We start from the raw sequence: 20,549 nt of genomic DNA, 5'->3' as shown, positions 1-20,549 counted from the left end.
CGGATGCGGGGCTCAATTCCAGGACCCTGAGATCATGACCTGAGCCAAAGGCAGAGGCTTTAAACAACTGAGCCACCCAGGCACCCCAGTACTTCAACTCTTCTTACAGACTGCTACCTCCACCATTACTACATATTTTATTCTTTTTTCGAGGTCTGTAATTTAGACCTTTAATACCACCGACATTGACTTCTGTTAATATTCAGACAATAGAGAAGCACTCCCCAGTGTGTCATGACAATTTACACAAGATCCACTTACATGTCTGCTTATCTGACAAAAGAGGGAAGCAAGGAGGGAAAAGTTTTCCTTTCTAAAGAAAGCACTTGTTTTCCTCCCTCCTTAATTCAAAGAAAGCATAGACCATAGGGGAGAAAGACAGTAATTAATAGAAGAGGAAGGAATTATCAGGTAAGAAAAAGGAGAGTAAGATGTATTAAATGGAAAAGTAGAGTTAAGTACCCAGAAGTTGTTTTTTTTAAAGGGCTCTGTCTACAAGGCCTTCAGGTTTTAGGAGTCAGTGTACACAAGTCAAGAAAATATAGTCCCAAAGCGCCGTGGTAGCTCAGTCCATTAAGCATCTTCCTTTGGCTCAGGTTATGTGGTCCCGGGATCAAACTCATCGGGGGTCTGCTTCTCACTCTCCCTCTGCCCCTCCCTGCTGCTTGTGTGCACTCCCTTTCTCTCAAATAAAATTAAATTAAAAAGATATTCCTGGGTGCCTGGGTGGCTCAGTGGGGTAAGCCTCTGCCTTCAGCTTAGGTCATCATCCTAGGGTCCAGGGATCAAGCCCCACATCAGGCTCTCTGCTCAGCAGGTAGCCTGCTTCGTCTCTCTCTCTCTCTCTCTCTCTCTCTGCCTGCCTCTCTGCCTACTTGTGATCTCTTTCTGTCAAATGAAAAAATTATTAAAAAGATATTCTTAACTTTGAAAACTGACATGGACTGAGTTTAAGTTTTGAACTTCTAAAAAAAAATCAATAACATCATTTTCCTAAATTATTTTTTTTTTCAAGTGAAGAACTAAAAACAGAATTTATTGAGGGCAAGAGGATGAAAGCTTCATAAAAGTCAAAAGCTTATCTGACTTTTCTTTCTCTGCTTCTCAAATGAGGGTTGGATTTTATTGTACATTTTCTGAGAGTCCTGATCTGCTCATGGAATCCTTTATACAGGGGGAAGCTGTGGGACAGATTCTTTAAGAGACCCTTCAGGAGAACTCTCATTGGGCGGAAGTGTTGCTCAATGTTGCCTACTTCTTTCCCTTCTGCTTCATGTATATTACAAAATAGTCATTGCATGCAATGGTGAGCCCTGCAATTAGCAGGAAGCAGCTCTGGAAACCCACTTTGCCATCTAGGCACTGGTCAAGGTCCTTCATTATTTTGTCCACGGCCAGAGAGTCTTTTTGATTTTCCAAATATCCAGGAGCCCCTTTTCCAGGAGTACCCCCAGGTCCTCCTTTGTTAAGTAGCCTTTATCCTTAGCAGTTGTGGAACCTATGAAATGTGAACAGCATGGTTTCCATGGCGAGTTCCATTTGAGATGGCATTTTGGTGAGGTCTGCTGAACCTTTGCCCAAGGCGTGGCAGGGACAATTGGCGCACTGGGACACATGGCCAGTGAGTAGAGAGACACAGGCTCTCTCAGTGGAGCTGTCTGTAGTACAGAGCAGGGGTGGGAGACCTAACATTATTATTATTGGTTTCCTTGTAATAAAACATAGCTGAAGGCCCAGCTACCCTAGGAAAATATATTTGTCTCCATAAAAGCAATTTATGAAAATAAAATTATTTTAAAAAAGGAAAGAAAATTATTTTATTAGCCTAAATAACCTCATTTTGTCCTAGGTTGACCAATAATTGGAAGAGACATGGTTTATAAGAATATTTATACAGTGTTTTAGCTTAAATTGAATCTTAAATAAAGGCTTGAAGTGTTAGGAAGCATAAATGAATATGTGAAGGAAACAAAGATGATGGATTTTCAGGACCACTCATTTTACCATGGGATAATTATATTTCATGTTTATCTGTCTGTGTAGCTCCTGCTGTGGGATTGATTGGTTGTAGAACAAACATCCCTTTCCAACGTGACCTTGTTCTCTTCACATTTCCTAATATCTGATGATTAAATACAGAACATATGATGCAATAGGGACTTTGAATTGTGAGCAATGCAGACTTCTCCTTAGGTGCCAAAGGGGCTGTTAGAAATTTGCCATGGCATGTGACAGACTGCAGAAGCCTCTGCCGATAGAGAAGACATCATCTGAAGTGCCCACAGTTCACATAAGCAACACTGAAACTAGATTTTCTGCCTGGATCTAAAAGCATAAGGCAACATTCTTGCATCTTGTCACTTGTCCCTTTGGTGATTGCAATTTTAGACTAAAGATGAGAGTATCAATCAGGTTGTTGTTGGCCTTATCTCATTTAGGAAAGAAGTATAACAAGCATCACTAATCACTTTGTGGTCATGACAAAAAGATAACTTTTAGAGAAGAAATGCTGGCATATATTCCCTGAATAGCTCGGAAGTCAAGGTAAAATAAATAAGAGTAGCTACAAAAATAGTACTACCAAACATTATGGCTTGTAAATGTATTGCTAGTGGAACAAAGTTTTCCTCAGTTGAAGTGAAAACTGAAGAGTATCTCCCAACTACAGTCAAGGATCAGAGGTTTTATTCTCAAAGAAACATAATTGGAATATTATGAGTGTATATAAAACTGTAATAATGTTTCAATTCCACCAATACTTTGTGATTGCTAATTCAGCTTCTCTAATAACTTGATTCTGAAATGGGAATGGCCTACATATAGACATATTCCAACCACCTTGGAAGGAATAGCCATCTGTGTAATTTAAATTAATTTGGTTTATCAGTGAATCTCTTGGGAGTTTCTGACCTGTTAGGTAAGTTGACCAAATAAATTTGTACGCACAAAGTTGAGATCCATATCCTGGATTTATCAAAATGCAGATACCCACAAATAACCAGCCAAATGATAACTTTGCACTGGCATATAAGTGCAAGTCAGAGTCCAAAGTGAAGTCTTACAGACAAAGTAAGATAAAAGGCTATGATATTTCCATTTTGTGTTTTGAAGAGACTGAAAGATTTGGAGCATTAGAGGGAAAGATGATAAGCCTAACTGATAGTTAACATCGAATTTCAATACTTTGGAGATGGCAAGTGATTCTTTTTCTAAGAAGTTATAAATCTCTCCTACAACTAGTTTATTTATGCCTTCCTTAATGAAGAAAATAGGAGGGAAAAGTTCAGATACTCATCTAAACTTATTGAATGTCAAACAAACAACACACATCTGATTTTAAAACATTTGAATGGTGCTCTTTTAATCTAATTTTAAAATTGGGAATCTAAGGCCCTGAAATTAAATGACTTACTTAAGTAGTTAGTGTACAGTCAGATTTTATTTATATTCTTGACTTTGGTTCTCATTGTTCTGTCTAATCCAAATGACTAGGAAAGTCCCTCAGGACTGTTGAAGTGTACAAGGACTAAATAAGTACAGAGGTGACTTTCTTGAAATAGAACGTGGATTACATACTCAGGTAGCTCAGTTGGGAGAATATGAAACTAATCATGTCAGGGCTGCAGAACCTGTTATTCTTGTGGTCTAGAAAGGAGAGATACAAATTAGATTGAAATATGAATTGGTAGTAAGAATACCCAGGCTCGATTAACTGTGGGACTTTGGACACCCTTTCAACGTATCTGAATTCCAGTTTCTTTTCTGTAAAATGAAAAGAAAGTCATACTTAAAGTTCCTTCTAATACCCAAATTCTGTGATTTCATGTAAACCTTTTCAAGTCCAAATCACATTTTATTTATTTGTTTGTTTATTTATTTATTTATTTATTTGACAGACAGAGATCACAAGTAGGCAGAGAGGCAGGCAGAGAGAGAGAGAGAGAGAAAGCAGGCTCTCCGGGGAGCAGACAGCCCCATGCGGGGCTCAATCCCAGGACCCTGGGATCATGACCTGAGCTGAAGGCAGAGGCTTTAACCACTGAGCCACCCAGGCGCCCCCCAAATTACATTTTAAACACAACTTTACAGATTTAAATTAACCTTGGGGGAAAGAAAACTTTTGATTGGTTAGCTTACTTTGCTCCTTACTAGAATGTACAAGGAATTTCTACAAACTAGGAAATGTTTTGTAACAAATCAACTTTTCCCATATTGACATGATATAGGAAATTAGTGACAACTTAGAGTAAAGAAAAGATCTGAAGATCTCAGGGACTACAGTATGATTCAAACTGACATAAAACAAGGTATTAAGGGAGCCTGAGACTTTGCAATTAACTATCTGAGGACTTATGCTATATCTGAGTCTCTATCAAACCCCAGGTACTACATTAGGTGGTCAAAATGAAAAGATGAACAAGACATAGTACTGGGCCTCAAAAAATTCACAATCTGGTGAAGGAGAGAGCTCAGTAAACAAATAAGAAATTGCAATATAATTCATTAAGTGTTATGATAAAGGCAAGAGAGCCTGGAACAGTGATTCTCCAACCTGGCTATGCATAAGAATTTCTGAAGGAGCTTTTAAAAATACAGATGCTCTTCACTATCCTTAAGAGATGATTTAAATGATCTAAGGGAGGGGCCCAGTGAATTGGTATCTTCAAAAGCTCCCAGGGAGATCCTAGTATAAGAGTTGGCAAGGAGAACCACTGGGATAGGAGAAGGACTCAAACTCAGCCCTAAGGACAAATGATAATGTGCAAACACACAAAGAGAAGAATCAACTTTGTGTAGAGGCATGGAGATAACAGACCTCATGGTACATGAGGGAAGTTATAAATAGGTCTGTTGAGCTGAATATAGTATACATCAGCAAAGGGAGATACAGTGAAAGAGGAGCCTGGGGATGTAGGCAGGAGGCAGATCATTATATGGTCTGTGAAGGCGCTGGACTTTATACTAAAGTCAATGGAAAACCAGGATGGAAGAAACATGATCTCATTCCTTTTTTGGAAAACACCACTTCAGGTGCCATGGAAGATGGGTTAGAGGAACTGGAAGTGGGGAAACCAATTAAAAGGCTGTGGTCATCTAAGCAGGAAAGAGGACCTGAACTAAAGCAGTGGTGGGTGGAATATAGGAAGGTAGGAGTTACTCAAGGAAAATGTAAGTAGGAGAGAGAATCATCAGGGCAGTTGGACATGGTAGGTGAGAGAGTAAGAGAAATGTATGACACATAATTTTCCTTATTTTGTACCTATTTTTACTTATATGCTTGTGATGGATCTGCCCAGAATGAAACATTTCAGAGGTGGAAAGGAACAGCGTTTATGTACTTGTTAACAATATACAGTATGGTTTGAATCTAGTCATTTCAAAATTAAGAGCTATCAAAATAATCAGAGACTGTTTTACAATCCCTAAATGACTAAATTCCTGACATACTTACGGTCAAGCATCTAACCTGCATTTCCACCCAGTTTGGTGGAGACATAGTAAACAACAGTAAAGCAAAGGTTTGAGAGATTTTAATGAACACAAATGGTTGCCCAAAGCAAATGGAGTGAAAGCCTTCTAATCCTTCAGAGCTTCATCTGGCAGTGACCTCAGATACAAGAGCCTCCCTCCTACATCGTCAAGCTGACTTCCTCTAGTTCCTTGTTGTTCTGTGGAGGTCTTTGATCCCAGAATTCTCTACAACATAGAGGAGGAAAAAAGAACAAAAAACAAAAAACAGCTAAAACATCAAGTGGCCTGGCATTCACTATGCAAATCTCCTAAAAATACTAAATTAGAATGTGCTTTAAAAAATAAATTCCAGAGGTGCCTTGATGGCTCAGTTGGTTAAGCATCTGCCTTTGGCTCAGGTCATGATCCCAGGGTCCTGGGATGAAGTCCTGAATTGGGCTCCTTGCTCAGTAGGAAGCCTGCTTCTCTCCCCCCTCCCACCCACTGCTCATGTTCTCTCTCTCTCTCCCTCCTTCTCAAATAAATAAATAAAATCTTTAAATAAAATAAAATAAAATAAATTCCAGGGCCACCTGGGTGGCTCAGTTGGCTAAGCAGCTGATTCGATTTTGGATCAAGTCATGATATCAAGTCATGGGATCCAGTCCCATGTAGGGTTCCACACTCAGTGAGGAGTCTGTTTGGCTTTCTCTCTCTCCCTGTCCTTCTCGCCCTCCCCCTCTCTTTCTCTGAAATAAATGAAAACATCTTTAAATAAATAAATAAATTCCAAAAATCCAAGCCTTTAAAATAATTTTGAAAATGAAAGTAATTCTTACCACATTAGATTCATTTTTGCTGGTACTTGTTCTGTCCATAGTTGTAGTGCTTATAGTATCTGGTGGGAAACATTAGGAAAATGAGAGTTTTCTTTGAGAAAAAACAAAATGAAACAAAACCCGGTTTATTTTGAGTTGCAAGGCTACTAACATTCATCACACATTACATACAATATCATTGCATTACTGTAGGAATGGCTCTGGCATTAGCATTAATGTGGATTTTCTAAATATTGTTTTAGAATATAACTTCAAACATTATTTTTAAAGTTGGAATGGCAAACCTATTTCAGCTAAGGGCTCATGTCTCTCAGGCAGAAGAAAATCATTTGAGGACTGTATGCAAGTAGAAACAATTTTGTTTGAGAACCTACAAAACTGTACTTTTAATACAACTTTTAAATGAAAAAAAGGGATGATAAATCATATTCATATATCCACACCCTCAGATAACCCAGACACATTTTCCATAAAAATGGCTCCCTGAAGATAGTGGAGAATAACAACAACAAAAAAAGATAAAGGTGGGCATGGGGACAAAAAAGAGAAGGCAGGGAGAATGACAGGCATAGGCTGAGTAGAGAAGAAGGAGGGAGCCAATAAAAAGAGGAAAAACGAAGAATTGGAGGATGTTAAACAGGCTCTGTAGTGAGTCTGTCCTAAGTTAGGACTGCCAGAATACCAGTTAAGTTTGGGTTTCAATAAAAAAACAAATAATTTCAATAAAAATCATAAAATGTTTGGGAAATACTTAGACTAAAAAGATAACTATCTGCAATTCAAATTGAACTGAACATCCTCTTTCTGTTTGCTATATATGGCAACCCTATCCTAATAATCCTGTTGAACTTCCTGTGTGTAATATAAAAAAGTTTGGAAGCTATTGTCCCTCATTGAAATAATTATAATATTAATAAAGGTACAATTTATTTTTTTCAGCCCTCAGAATTTATATTTAGGAAAGAAGAATTTTATTCTTCTCCTGGACTTCTGTGGGGTTTTATTTATTTATTTTTTTAAAGGTTTTATTTATTTATTTGGCTCAGACAGGGAGAGAGAGTGAGAGAGAGCACAAGCAGGAGGAGCTGCAGGCAGAGAGAGAAGAGGCTCCTCACTGAGCAAGGTGCCTGATATGGAACTGGATCCCAGGACCCTGGGGTTATAACCTGAGCCGAAGGCAGATGCTTAATCAACTGAGCCACCCAGGTGTCCCTCGGTGGGGTTTTATAGGACTAAAAAACAAAAACAAAAACAAAAACAATTTAGTTTAGAAATTAACTTCATAATCTACTATTAGTTACTAGAGTAACTACTACATAGTACTACTATAACATAAACCTAACTTTGACATTCAAAAGGTTCAAGTTGTTTCAAAGCTTTAAAAAGCCTGTATTTGAGAATGTTACTATTTATCAAGAACCCAGATTCAAGCTAACTGTGGGTTTCCACCCCTGCCTTTCAGCCTTTTAACTTAACACTATTATTTTCCTTTCAGCAGCACATACTGGAGTATATTTCAGCCATCAGGAAGAGTCATACTAAAGTGAAGTAAAGGTTAAAGCCAGGAAGAATGACTTACTTTGGGAACGGAGGGAGTTAGAGAATAAATAAGGTCTCAAGAGTATTCATTTCCCACCTCAGTGGGATTTCATCTGAATTTATAAGTGTAGCAAAATATTCACATCCAACCTTCAGCTTCTTCTCAAAAGAGCTCAAGAAAATGCCAAGAGTACGAGTTTGGTAGGGGGAGGGGGGAGGAGAAAAAAGAAGTGTCAGAATCAAATGTCTTATCGTCAGTTACATTATTACCGAAGATAAATTTCTTCTTTAAACTACCAGCAGGCATGAGGGAAATTCAGCTAAATTTAAAGATTACTTCTTGCCTGTGCTATGATAGGTGGATGCCAAAAGCCACGAACTGTTCTCTTGACTCTACAGAAGCCAGGGAAAGGCTGTTACACAGCTTGGGTCAAATTGTAATTTTACACTGCTGGGAAAATAAATCCCTTCAAATGTGACTCTTCCCCAGAAGGCACTCACTCGGTATAAAATGTTCTTCTCTTCTACAAGCCTAGGTGAGGCAGTATGCCAAATAGATTGCACTGGAAATGGTAATGCTATAACCAGGGCCTCAAGAGAATTTGCAAGTAGGGATTGTTTAAAGTGTATCAAAGTAATAGTAACACAGAATTCTGTTTTGCCTATCAAACAGCTCACACTATTGCAACACAGCCAACCAGCACACAAGACAGCTGATGTGGGAGGAAGAATTCTTGTCCAAGAGCAGTGAGAGAAACTTTTCCTTTACTTGGAAAGGTCCAGAACAGAAGGGCCTGTGCCCGGATTTGCTGCGAGGTATGTACCAAAGGACATTTTATCCTTTAAGACAGGTTTGTGAAATTCAATTCTGTTGAGACTAGAGGAAAATGAACCATATGTAGGAACATTATTATGTACTTAAACTTCAAAAAATCACCACCTTGTGTAATTGCTCAACTCATTTTATAATTCAGTGTCCCGATTACCTGATTTATCTGTGGTTGAAAGAAATAGTATTAGACAGAGATTGTGAAGGAAGCAGACAGTGAATGTTTTTGGAAACGAGGAAACCATAGTTCAAGAAGCAGAGTAACAGGAAGGATTGTAGGGCAGAATACTGAGTTTAGTAAGGTCTAACCAAGGCTGCCAGTAATACACCTCAGAGCAACAGAGCATGGCAGAAAACATTAATAATTTCTTTTTCATTTGATATATAAATGTAGCACATTTTGTCCTGCAGGAACAGAAGATCAGTCTCTCCCACAGTGTATCAGGGTTCCTAAATCACTATTTGTGGACTAGAAGCCTAGATGTGATTGGTGCCACCTAATGGGATAAATGCAGAATTACAAACTGTCAACCCATGTTGAACTGTTTTATTACTGACCAAATTACCCATAGGGAATATGAGTCTTCATTGGGAGGATAATACATTAAACAGTGATAAGTTTGGATTTAAATCATAGCCGTTAGAGGTGGAAAAGTCACGAGACATCCCATACTTTAACTAGGATATGAGCTTGGATACAGAATCAGAAGCCTGACGGCTCTAGTTTCTTGTTTTATGAGAACTACTCCATAGAGTCATCATTAGTGAACACAGTGAACATTACACAAAACCACATGCTTTCAACATGCTCTATAATATGTTTTGATTATTTTAGACAAAGAAAAAAACTGAAACTAAATGACTTCCCCGGGTTATTTAAATATTCAGCTTCAAAAATAAGACCTGCAACTCAGATATCTAACTCTAGATCAAGTGTTTTTTCCATTAAAATACTGTTTCCAAAAATTTGATGTCAAGATGATTTTTTTCTTTGAATGGCAACTGAGATAAATTTAGAAGGTGATAGAACACAGCATTAAACACTCTGTAAATCACAGTGAGAAAATTACTCCCTTTTCAACTCTTTAAATTTGATGGCCTCAAGGAGAAAGTTTCAGTTTGTTGCTGGTTTTCTTTAAAACTCTCTACATCTTGCTAATCTCACTTCCTAATAAAGATAAAACAGACCTCAGGCTTTAGCGTCTGGTTGGAACATTAAAATTTTGTTTTTTTGTATCTTTACTAAGTTTACTTTCAGTTTTGGAAAGCTTTATCAGTTTTTCATTGAAAATAGTAATATTAATTTTATGTTCCAGGAATGCATTTAAGAAATTAAAGAAGTCAGTCTAAACAGAATATATTGAAAACAACAAACCAAGTGACACAGAAGTTGGGAAACATGAGCACAATTAAATCGCCTCCCTATCATATCACTGCTGGTAATGATGTCTTAACACAATTAGTTTAAAAATCCCTCTATGAAAAAAACTAATGCTTTTGTTTTCTTTTCAAGTCAAATAAATAGGTCAGCATAACCAAAATCTAAGACTCAGATTTCAGATCCATTGAGGCTCAAATAAACCCAAAGATTTTGTATATGTGTGTGCTAGAAAATGAAACTGGCCTATAATCTGTGTTCAGTAAAGGCACAATCAATAAAGCACAGGAACAATGGGTAACACATGCTTGTGGCTACTTTCATTGGTGGTAACTGGAATTTTAGTGCCTTATCTCTTAATTCTCCAGAAGCACAAGAGGAGAGAAGAGAAAAGAGAGGAGTGATCTGTGGGCTGTCCTAGTCCAAATTTCAAAGATCCAATGTTCTGCAAACAAGGGAAAAATAGAAATCTTCTAAGGTGATTGAATCAAATAGAACCCTTCACTACTTATTAATCTTGGCTCTATTTGAATCTGGAGCTAAAAGATTTTTAACTCCTTACTCTAAGATCCCTCGGGATGACCTTCAGCTCATTTTAAACAAAGTAAAACAAGGATCTGTCATGTTTGTACCCTCTTCTCCTCTAGCTTTTTAATTTATACCTGAATAGCTTACTGCTTCTGATTGCATTCTAGGTTCTTATTTGAGAAGAAAACCTCAAGCTTCTGACTGTCCAATTCTTATCAAAACAACAGGTAAAAGAAAAAAATTTAAATATAATATAAGCGCCTGACTGGCTCAATCCATAAAGCCTGTGACTCTTGGGGTAGTGAGTTCGAGCCCATACTGAGTGTAGAGATTACTTGAAAATAAAATCTTTTAAAAAAAAGAAGAAAAAATATAAGTAGAACACTGGCTAAAGGATGAGTAGTTGATCCAACCTAGATTTTGTAAATTTTATATATGAGTCAAGTCAGACTGACAGTACTATGTACCTGGACCAAATCATCTTGAACTGACCCACTGCTTTTTAAAATTTTCAAATTAATATTTTTATTAGATTGTGCCAACAAAAAGATAAGAAACAGCCTAGAAAATTTAGATTCTGAATTCATTTTAGAAATATTATTGAGAACATTAGCTACTATAACACATATAGAATGTCTTGACTCCATGGAGAAGAAATTTCTCTCTGGTCTCAAAACTAGTAAAAGCTATATTTCTTGAGCAATTAGTTTATTATTATTTTGTGGACACTGTGAATCCATGTTTCTTTTTCTGGGAAATCCAGAATCAAGTTTGAAGCCCGCTTCTAGTAACTATATAGTACTTTCATTATACATATTCATGTATTTACTTGGGCTCAACTTATTTTCCTTTTTTCTTGATTTACTCATCTATTTATTTAAATCTTATGTGCTGTGTGTGATTTTATCAGCTGTTCAAGCCCTTCATGGTATAAGATTGAGTAAAAATTAGAAATATAGAGGGGCACCTGGGTGGCTCAGGTGGTTGTGTCTGCCCTTGGCTCAGGTCATGATTCCCCGGTCCTAGGATGGAGACCTCCATCATGCTCCCTGGTCAGTGGGGAGACTGTTTCTCCCCATTCCCCACCCCTCCCTTCAACTCCTGCTTTCTCAAGCTCTCACTCTCTTTCTCAAATCAATACATTTTTAAAAAGAAATGCAAGATATACATACTTACACTGTTACTGATAAAATATTGTTATCCCCTAACGATGATTTCTCATTGCATGTGTTTTCTTTAAATACAGAGTTCAGATTCATAGATCTCTGAAAATTTAAGAAGTCTTTCTTCTGCCCCCTCAGAAGCCGTTCCTTTATTTTTTTTTATAGTAAAATATACAATTTCCTCTAATGATGCTATAAATTCTTTGCAGGGAAACACTGATAATCTCAGAAGAATATTTGGATTAGTGAAACTCACAACCACTGTCAGAAGTCTATCTCTTTGGCTTTCTGTTCTGAAGTAGCAGAATCTACTCCAACAAGATTCATGAGACCAAACTACAGTAATTCCTAAGAAAAGGGTGTAAGTGGGGAGGAAACTAATATATTTTCAGGTACCAACTTTGTACTAACTACGTATACTAAGTACATAATATGTAACTTAGTCTTTACAAAAGAAAATTTCATTTCCTCCAGAGGAATCCTTTCTTTACCAGAGCTTCTGAGTAATAATGATAGTGATAAAATTTATTAGATCACTACTAACATTTAACTTATGGGGTGCCAGGCATTGTGCTGTGTAATAGAATGTTCACTGTAAAATAAAGGCTCAAACTGTGTGCCTATGATACTCCACCTACCTCGGGACCCAGGAAGATTAAAATATGCTTGCTTTGGTTCCAAATACTGCTGTAAGTATAGGGATAATTTCAAGTCATTGGCCTTCTGGTAGTTCTTCAAGGCTTCAATTCTCAGCTCAATCACTTTGCCATTGAAGTCATTCTACAAGGCAACATTTTCAAAACTACTCATATAATACTGGCCTCTCTAAAGCACCTGTAACCTGACCCTTTTTACTCAGAAGTTTAAAATCATCCCATCATGTTCAATCTTTAAAGTTGGGCAGAAAGTATTTGTGATTTCCCCCCATTTCAAATAGAACAAAATCAAGACTATATGGGAAAAATGTATTTAAGTTATTCAAGGTGAAGCTGGAGACAGGTTTCTGCAGTTACCTCCCCATGAAATGTTTTCTTTAAGCAGGATAATTGGTCATCCGGATGAGAGACTTGGGGTGAATATTATGAAACTAAAAGACCTTATATTGTCTGAATGAAATTGTATCCCATGTCAAACCTAGGAAGATCTTCGTACCTGAAGGATGTTGGCTTGTTCCTGATACCTGACCCATTCCATTTTCCTCTGTTGCTTTTCCTGGTGGAAGAAAGAGCCTCTGGGTGACAAAGTAAATTGAGATCAGAAATCATTGTTCTCAATATGCTGCAAAGACGTTATAGCAAAGTACAATATCATTAAATTCACTAATAAATTGGCTTCAACTTTTTGGTCCTTTTAGTAGGGCCCTACCTGTATAATCCGTGCTCTAAAAGCTAAAAGCTAAATGAATAGAATACTTATTTATGGATCAGTGTGTTGTGGGAAGATTAAATACAAGCATAATATTTCTAAATAAATGTTCAAAAACAAATTAGCTATTACTTTGAGATTACATAGTTATTGTGGAGTTGTCATTGTTCATATAGTTTCTCCTACCTTGCCTTCACTAACATAATTTCCAAGAAAACTTGCAGTGTGACTCTGACTCAAATATAATATCCCAAGGGAATCAGATCTCCTATAAAATTTTTATCAGTTCAAAAGCACCTGCTTCTTCCTCACCCACTTCCCCTGCCTGTGTTCCCACTCTTGCTGGCTCTCTATCAAATAAATAAGTAAATAAAATACTTTTTTTTTTTTAAAGAAGCACATTGCAGTTTAGACAGATTACTGCTACATTAAAAATTTTAATCCATCAGTTCTAAAAGCTACTACCATTCAGAAAGGTCACACTACCTTCCTTTTCTCCTTCACTTTCTCTGCACATGTTGTCTCCAGTTCATTTTTGGTCTTCCTAGATGATGAAGGGGTTTTAGGAACCTGGGATAGAAGAAAAGAGCTAAAGGAATAGAAGTTCCCAGAAGAGAAATGCAATGTCTTAGCAGACAGTAAATCCAACCTAACCTAAAGACCCAAATCCTCACTATCTGCCTACCCAAATTAGCCTTCATTGTCAACAGGCTGTTTCCGGCAATGTGGAATCAACAACCTTGAAATTGTCCACTTGCCTTCCCATCGTGCAAGTCTGCTTTGTTTTTTATCTGCGGTGCTTTTTGTTGACCACCGAGTTCTTCTGTGTCGAATGTCTGTAGAGACACATTATGGCAAAGCTTTAAATTAGTGGGAATTAGTGAGGGAAGTGGAAAACCATCACAAGTTAAGGATTTAGTTTCTGTGAAGTTGTCATTGTTCATATAGTTTCTCCTACTTGTGGATTTAGTTTCTGTCAGTCAGCAACCTGTCAGGGTTCGACATGAAAAATGGACTATGAAATGGGGTTCAGAATGGAATAAGACCTTCCATTTGGTCTCGAGTATACCTTATAATAATAAGACCTATTAACTGTACCCTTGTTATATGTCATCACTACTGTAAGCTACTTACACATTACTTATTTACAACACTCCATTATAAACTTTCTCATTTAATCCTCATAAGACGATTTTTATTTCCATTTTATAAATGAGAAAAGAGATTCGGAGAGGCTAAGTCATTTGTTTAGAGGAGTACAGAGCTGGAATTTGAACCAATCTTGCGGACTCCAAAGCCTATATTCTTAACCACTGGCCTCTCTCTCCATTTCTCGTTATCTAAAATTATGAGTAGGGAACATCAATCACAAGCTAATGTGTGTGGACATCACTTATAAAAAATCTTTGGGGAACTTTGGAGAAGCTGGATTTTGGGAGAGGAATTGTGCTGGCACATTTCCTATCACAAGGACTCAAATCAAGAACCAAAACTGATAATTCATAGAACTGATTTGTAGCTGCCTCTGAGAAGTAGGAGCAGATCTCAGGTCAGGATGCAAAGCTGGATGGTATCCTGATTATTTGTGGTAAGGTCAGATGAAAAAAACAGAGATCGTATCACATGCTGTTTATATCACAAGACACAATCTGTTTTTCTAGTTTTATAGTCTATGAAAAAGCACACGGATCTCAAGGAGTTAGTCCACAAAGGGATTTCCACCCCCATATGGTTTCCCAGCAAAAGGCCCTACTATTGTATTTTAAACAGTGAAGTGATTGTTGCAAAATCATAGGAGAATTAGAATTATATATTCATACATTCATTCATTCAACTTACATTTATTGATTGTCTACTATATTCCAAGCATTGTGCTACATACTAGGGATTCAGAGATGAACAAAGAAATCAAGAAACTGGAGGAGGTTGTAGTCCAGAGAGGGCCAGGGAGACAAGAAACAAGTAAAATAACAATTATAAAAATAAAAATAATGAGCTTAATTATAAAGAGTGCTGTGGAGGACATAAACAGAATTCTATAATAGAAAGTAGGGGAGGGGTGCCCTGTTTTACATGGACTTGAGGAGGTGATATTTAAGGAGACATGAAGGATGAGAGTGAGCCAACCAAAAGAAAATAGTATTACAGGCAGAGTAAAAGCTTTGAGATAAAAAAAAGGTCTTGGCATGTTTGAGAACCCACAAGGAGGCCAGTGTGGTGGTTGCACAGAAAGTAGGGGGAGGACTTCTTTGAGAGGATAGAGGTAGGCAACAGCCATATTTTGCCACAATAAGGAGTAGATTTAAATGGTTTCCCTAAGGAAAGTGAAATGACTTGATTGTTTCAAAATATCACTTTGGCAAAGGATGGATTGGAATGAGGTATGGGTGGAAGCAGGGACATGACAAAATGAGAATGGGGACATGAGGAAAGGGAAGTTCTTTGGTTTAGGGTCTGTAAGACAACACTATCAAGAGATCCTTAGAGGCACACCTTGTTCCATAGCATCTCCATTTCCTTCCGAAGCATCTTGTTTTTCCTTTCCTGTTGGGGGGGGGGACGACAAACCAAACAAACAGAAATGTGTTTGTCCAGTCACTAAAGTGAAGTTGGAAGAAATTATTAAGTAATGAGGGGAAAGGGATGGGGATGCAGGGATATAGCAAACCATGGAGGAAGGCAATAAATAGGTCTAGCCCAAAGTCCAGGAATGTGAGAAGTGAGTTTGATGAGATGACAGTACAAAAATGATAACAATTTTGAATAATAACTATAATTATGGTATTTGTAATATATTACCAACATAAATGAGTTCCTCACACAACACTTAAGATGTTCTGATCATATGGCAATTTTTCTGGCACATAGACCACTAATTTCTAATTTTTAAGATCATTTACCTTGTTGGTTTTTAAAAAATCTTATGAGTCTCCCAGAGCAAACTATTTCTTTTATTTTACTTTGGTATTTTCTATTCTTTATGAAATATGAAGGGTTAATATGCTTGTATTACTAACCTTTAGATGAAAAGCTTTTAAAAGTCAAAGAAACAACATTTTTGCTAGTTAGTCCTGAGTCTGCCCAACATTTCATCTGACTCTTTTTTAGGTCGAGGAGCTATGAGTATCAGAGCCTTAGGTGCTAGAGATGAGCTCTCTCTCTTTCCTTCCACATCTGATGATAGCAACTGAATGGAGCTTTGTACAGGAGACCATTTCTTAGAATGCCTACCAACCTCTTACCAGATTCTGCTTCATCTCCTCTGCTTCCTTAATGAGCTCCATGACTGAGGATTCCTCACTCCCCTTCCCTGCCATGATCTGCCTCATAATCTGCAGACTTGAAAGAAGAGAAAGACATCACAAAACATAATACTTCCTAAAGAGTAATATTAATATTCTGGTAAGCAGTCAGAAAATAGACTACCATGGGAATGAGATGGGTACTAAAATCACAGGAGTTAATGGAATTCCTTCTGGATGTAGAAGGTCTCTATAGGATGATCTCATCCCCCACCAACATTTGCCTCAGCTCTGTGCTTTATAATGAGTTCTGTGTTCAGTAATGCTCAAAACTTAGGTCTCCAGCTGCCAGTGAGTCTCTTCCTCACCCCTTCAGAAAAATGTTTTTGTAAATGGCTTTTGAAGTAGAAAGGATGATTTTGCCCCTGTGAAGAATGAGGTCAAAGAATCTGTTGTCTTCAGCCTAAATTCCAGAATTATGCCTTACCCCATCTCTGTTTGTATTTCTCATATAAAGACATTTGAATTAGTTGGGGAAACCCCTTATATCCTTATGGTAGCTCCCAACATACAGTCCAAGCCATCAAGAAATTTCTAACAAAATCTAAATCAATTCCAAGTAAGTCAAAGACTCTCTATTCTTTAAAGGAGTTAAATTTATATTTACGTTCATTATACTTTTTCCTCCTTAATTATAAGCAGAGATGTGAACCTTTGTGTTCTCCTAGCCCTAAGAGAAGTTTGTTTCTGCACTGCAAGCAGCTGGTGCTTGACCACAATGTTCTGTCTGGCCTTTGTTCTCCAAAAGTCTGAGCTCCCTGGGATGCCTACACTACAGGTAGAGAATGAAGGTAGACCCATTAAGGTTAGATTATCTGAGACTAGAAAGGAGACAGAGTTGGTGGGTCCCAAGAACAGTGAGTGCTCAGATAAGAGTTGAGATTTCATCTACCTAGTATATTTAGAGAAGCCAGACTCTAAATCCAGAGGACTCCTAGGCCCAGAAGATTTCTCCATTTTACTCCTTGACAAGGGAAGAACAGAGACATCTATCCTAAAGTGACCCCACACCCATGAATAAGGAGCTATCAGTGTAACCAAGACAGACTGAAATACTAAAGGGTCTTCTCTGTTTCTTGGATGGGCATCCTAGGGAAGAAAAGTAGTAACTGTAACCTCTTGAGATGAGGATTGAATCATATTTAATTTTACTAACAGAAAACAAAGGATTACTTGCCACTGATTTTGTGGTTATAAATTCCTTATTTACATAGCTAAATATCTAAATCTTTTAAAAAATGTAAATAATCATTGTTAATCCTCTGGATTAAAGTCCTCCAGCCTTTTTTCCTCTAAGAAATCCTGAGTAGAAGACCTTTACCTTCTTTGTTTTTCCTCCAAGTTAGACATCAACTTCTGGCATAAGAGATTGTTCTTATCTTCAAGAGGTTTTAGCATCTCTAGCAGTTCCTGCTTCCTTAGCTTTAGGTCCTCATTCAGCTCCTTCAAGTAGTTCTCATCTATTTTGGAACATCTGTGGGAAGAATAATATCTGCCTTTAGCCCAAGTTAGTAACAGAGACCCTCTGGATAGTTACCACTTGGCATCTTCTGTCCATGACTCACCTTGGTTTTGAAGGCAAGTAAGATCCTGAAGGGTTTGAACCACTTGTCATTTTGAAGGGAAACTTCTACTCTAAGAATAGAGAGGTCTTCTTGGAAACATGTGCCTTATTGTTCCATTCAGTTAAGTCATCATCTTTCTGCTGCTGTTCTTGAATCTCCTGTTGCATTGGACTGATTTTAGTTACAGCTTGAGTCACAATGGCACTAAGACCACAGAATCACCAGGACTTTTAAGTGTCTCCAACATCACTGACAGCTTGTTGAATGAAAATACCATTAGATACATCTGACCAATTCTTGCCTTAGCTTTAACCAATGCCCAGTATTTTATTCTGAAGTCTCTGAAGGGGATAGAATCAGAACATATCTATATTATGGAATTCCTAGAAATTTGGCCAGTCAAAATTAACTCATGAACACCATCTTCCATGGCAGTTAACCTGCATGAAATGTCTACTACCAGTAGGTCACAGTACCAGATTCTGAGAGTAAGAAAAAGATAAATACAAAGCATCAACCTTCTGAGGGTCTTAGAAGAAGGAGAGAAAATCTCTAAGAGACATTTTTGAAAAATAGAGGCCAAACAGACAAATTTAAGGTATGGGTATAATGTTGAGTAATATATGAGTCTTGCCATTATATTCTTATCTTTAAAACTTGATGTATTGGGCGCCTGGGTGGCTCAGTGGGTTAAGCAGATGCCTTCGGCTCGGGTCATGATCTCAGGGTCCTGGGATTGAGGCCCTCATCGGGCTCTCTGCTCAGTGGGGAGCCTGCTTCCCTCCCTCTCTCTCTGCCTGCCTCTCTGTCTGTGATCTCTCTCTGTCAAATAAATAAATAAAATCTTAAAAAAAAACTTGATGTATTACAATGACAAGGAAAAATAATATTGAACACATAGCAAGAGGATATAATCTGGGAAAAATCCATACTGCCAAGTAAGTCCTTCCACCACTATAGTTTTTCCTGAGAGTCTGTGATTCTACACTTACCTTCAGATTCTGATTCTGCCCCCATTTTTCTCTCTTTGCCAGAACTACATTTCTCCTAGACCCTAAGACCTTCTGTCTTTATCTATGTAATTTAGTGAGCAGAAAATAACTCAGAGTCACTTATTTGTTTCTTCATGGCCTTTAAAAACAGGTGTAGGGCAATATTTTCTGTGAAGTTCTCATATGAATCAAGTCATGTCAATTTCAAGTATTAACTGAGCATTTCTGGGCATCTTCTAGAAACATCCTCCAAAGAAACCTAACCTCGTCATGTTTTGGGAAACCTTAAAGGCTGACTATTGTAGTGGAAATAACACAAGATTTATTTTGTCAGATCTTGGTTTGAATCTTGGCTTCCATGTGAGAAGTGAGATGACTGTGAACAAGTTACCAAATTCTTTGAGTCTTAAGTGCCACTTTTGCAAAAATTAGAATGGTAAATAAAAAGATCTGAATGAGAAGTAAATGTAATATTATTGAAGATCCTGTCTCATGCCAGGTGTTCACTTTTTAGTGTGGTTTTGTTGGTTTGGTTTTGGGGATTGTATAATGCACTAAGTAATACAAAATATAAAAGAGCTGATTTATATAAGGCTAATGAAGCTTAAACTTCAGAGCCCTTCATCTTTATAGGCCTCTCTCAAAGGCCTATAAAATACCTTATTTTATATCCATAATTTTGTATTTTTATTTAGAAAGACAGAATTCCCCAAATTATACACTCCTATGGTCCCCCCAAAAACTGGATCTGCCCCTGGTTGGATCTGATATTTCCCATAAGTATCTCCTATAGGAAAACTTCTCTTTAGTCAGTCTCAACAAATACTTTTTCTAAGGCAAATATGTGTCACTTGTAAGTTATGTATGATAGCTCATGTAACATGACATTAAATTAGAAAAGTCATGTCAGCTAAAGCACAATGTAATTAACACTGATTGTCCTAGGAGTTCCTATGAAGTTTGGATTGAACAAGGGTGAGCAAACTCCACAGTTAGAAGGAACTAAGTAGACTAATTATTATTAGTTTTTTAGACTGTAGAAATGGGTGGTAGCAAATAGTAGAGAACAAAAATGGCAGTGATACTAAAGCATGGCCTCTTTAAATTTGTCTTGAAATTTGGTTGGCAGAATGATGTTAGAATTTCAAAACAGTGAACGCACAGCATCCTAACTCACCTTCCTTTGTGTCCTTGCTTGCAAATGATCGTACAGGGAAGAACATTTGCTATTCTGATGTGCTCTTCTCTGTAGCCAATCAGCACCCTTCATTCCCCAACATTCCAATGCCTGTTTCTTCAACTTGGATATGATTTTCAAGAAGACCATTTGTCTTGTAACAATGTATATAGGCTTTATAATAAAGAACTTAAAAGCAAAAACTAGTATTAAATAGGGATAATTGATAGACTACATTATCTCTGGGACACAGGTAGGGAGGGTGAAGATATAGGTGACCATTAGAAGTGGAAAGGAGGGGGTCACCTGGGTGACTCAGTCGGTCAAATGTCTACCTTAAGCTCAGGTCATGATCCCAGGGTCCTGGGATTGAGCTCCACATCGGGTCTGCCACTCTGCCTATTTGTGCACACAATCTCTC

The 20,549-nt window shown here is 37.6% G+C and overlaps 1 protein-coding gene, 1 long non-coding RNA gene and 1 pseudogene across 9 annotated transcripts; 1 reads left to right on the top strand and 2 right to left on the bottom strand.

Moving 5' to 3' along the window:
• Positions 1-1,251: 1,251 nt before the first annotated feature.
• LOC101688787 lies at positions 1,252-1,551 on the bottom strand (annotated as a pseudogene).
• A 1,879-nt stretch (positions 1,552-3,430) lies between these two features.
• CCDC196 (coiled-coil domain containing 196) lies at positions 3,431-20,225 on the bottom strand. 8 transcript variants are annotated; one of them, XR_198477.3, is made up of 12 exons: positions 20,129-20,225; positions 17,960-18,215; positions 17,716-17,868; positions 16,335-16,431; positions 15,586-15,636; positions 13,851-13,928; positions 13,579-13,662; positions 12,880-12,939; positions 12,366-12,507; positions 7,870-8,001; positions 6,291-6,349; positions 5,666-5,697 (listed from the first exon to the last, which is right to left on the bottom strand). XR_198477.3 is itself a non-coding variant. In XM_004738957.3 (11 exons), the coding sequence occupies exons 2-11, from the start codon at positions 18,007-18,009 to the stop codon at positions 3,610-3,612; spliced, it is 810 nt and encodes a 269-aa protein (XP_004739014.1). In that variant the 5' UTR covers positions 18,010-18,215; positions 20,129-20,225; the 3' UTR covers positions 3,431-3,609. The 8 variants fall into 8 exon arrangements, 7 of the variants coding, with proteins under 7 accessions (XP_004739014.1, XP_004739011.1, XP_004739015.1 ...); XM_004738957.3 differs by lacking the exons at positions 5,666-5,697; positions 7,870-8,001 and adding an exon at positions 3,431-3,645; XM_004738954.2 differs by lacking the exon at positions 7,870-8,001 and having other exon boundaries at positions 5,516-5,697; positions 20,129-20,223.
• Positions 8,483-12,655, top strand: LOC123389302. Its single transcript, XR_006603897.1, has 4 exons — positions 8,483-8,645; positions 9,975-10,097; positions 10,732-10,791; positions 11,937-12,655. It is a non-coding gene; the product is annotated as an uncharacterized LOC123389302 (long non-coding RNA).
• Positions 20,226-20,549: the final 324 nt, after the last annotated feature.

The sequence above is a fragment of the Mustela putorius genome, unplaced genomic scaffold (genome assembly GCF_011764305.1).
Source record: "Mustela putorius furo isolate JIRA1106 unplaced genomic scaffold, ASM1176430v1.1 tig00000129_pilon_pilon_pilon, whole genome shotgun sequence".
NCBI lineage: Eukaryota > Metazoa > Chordata > Mammalia > Carnivora > Mustelidae > Mustela > Mustela putorius.
This window is presented reverse-complemented; position numbering and strand designations above follow the sequence as displayed.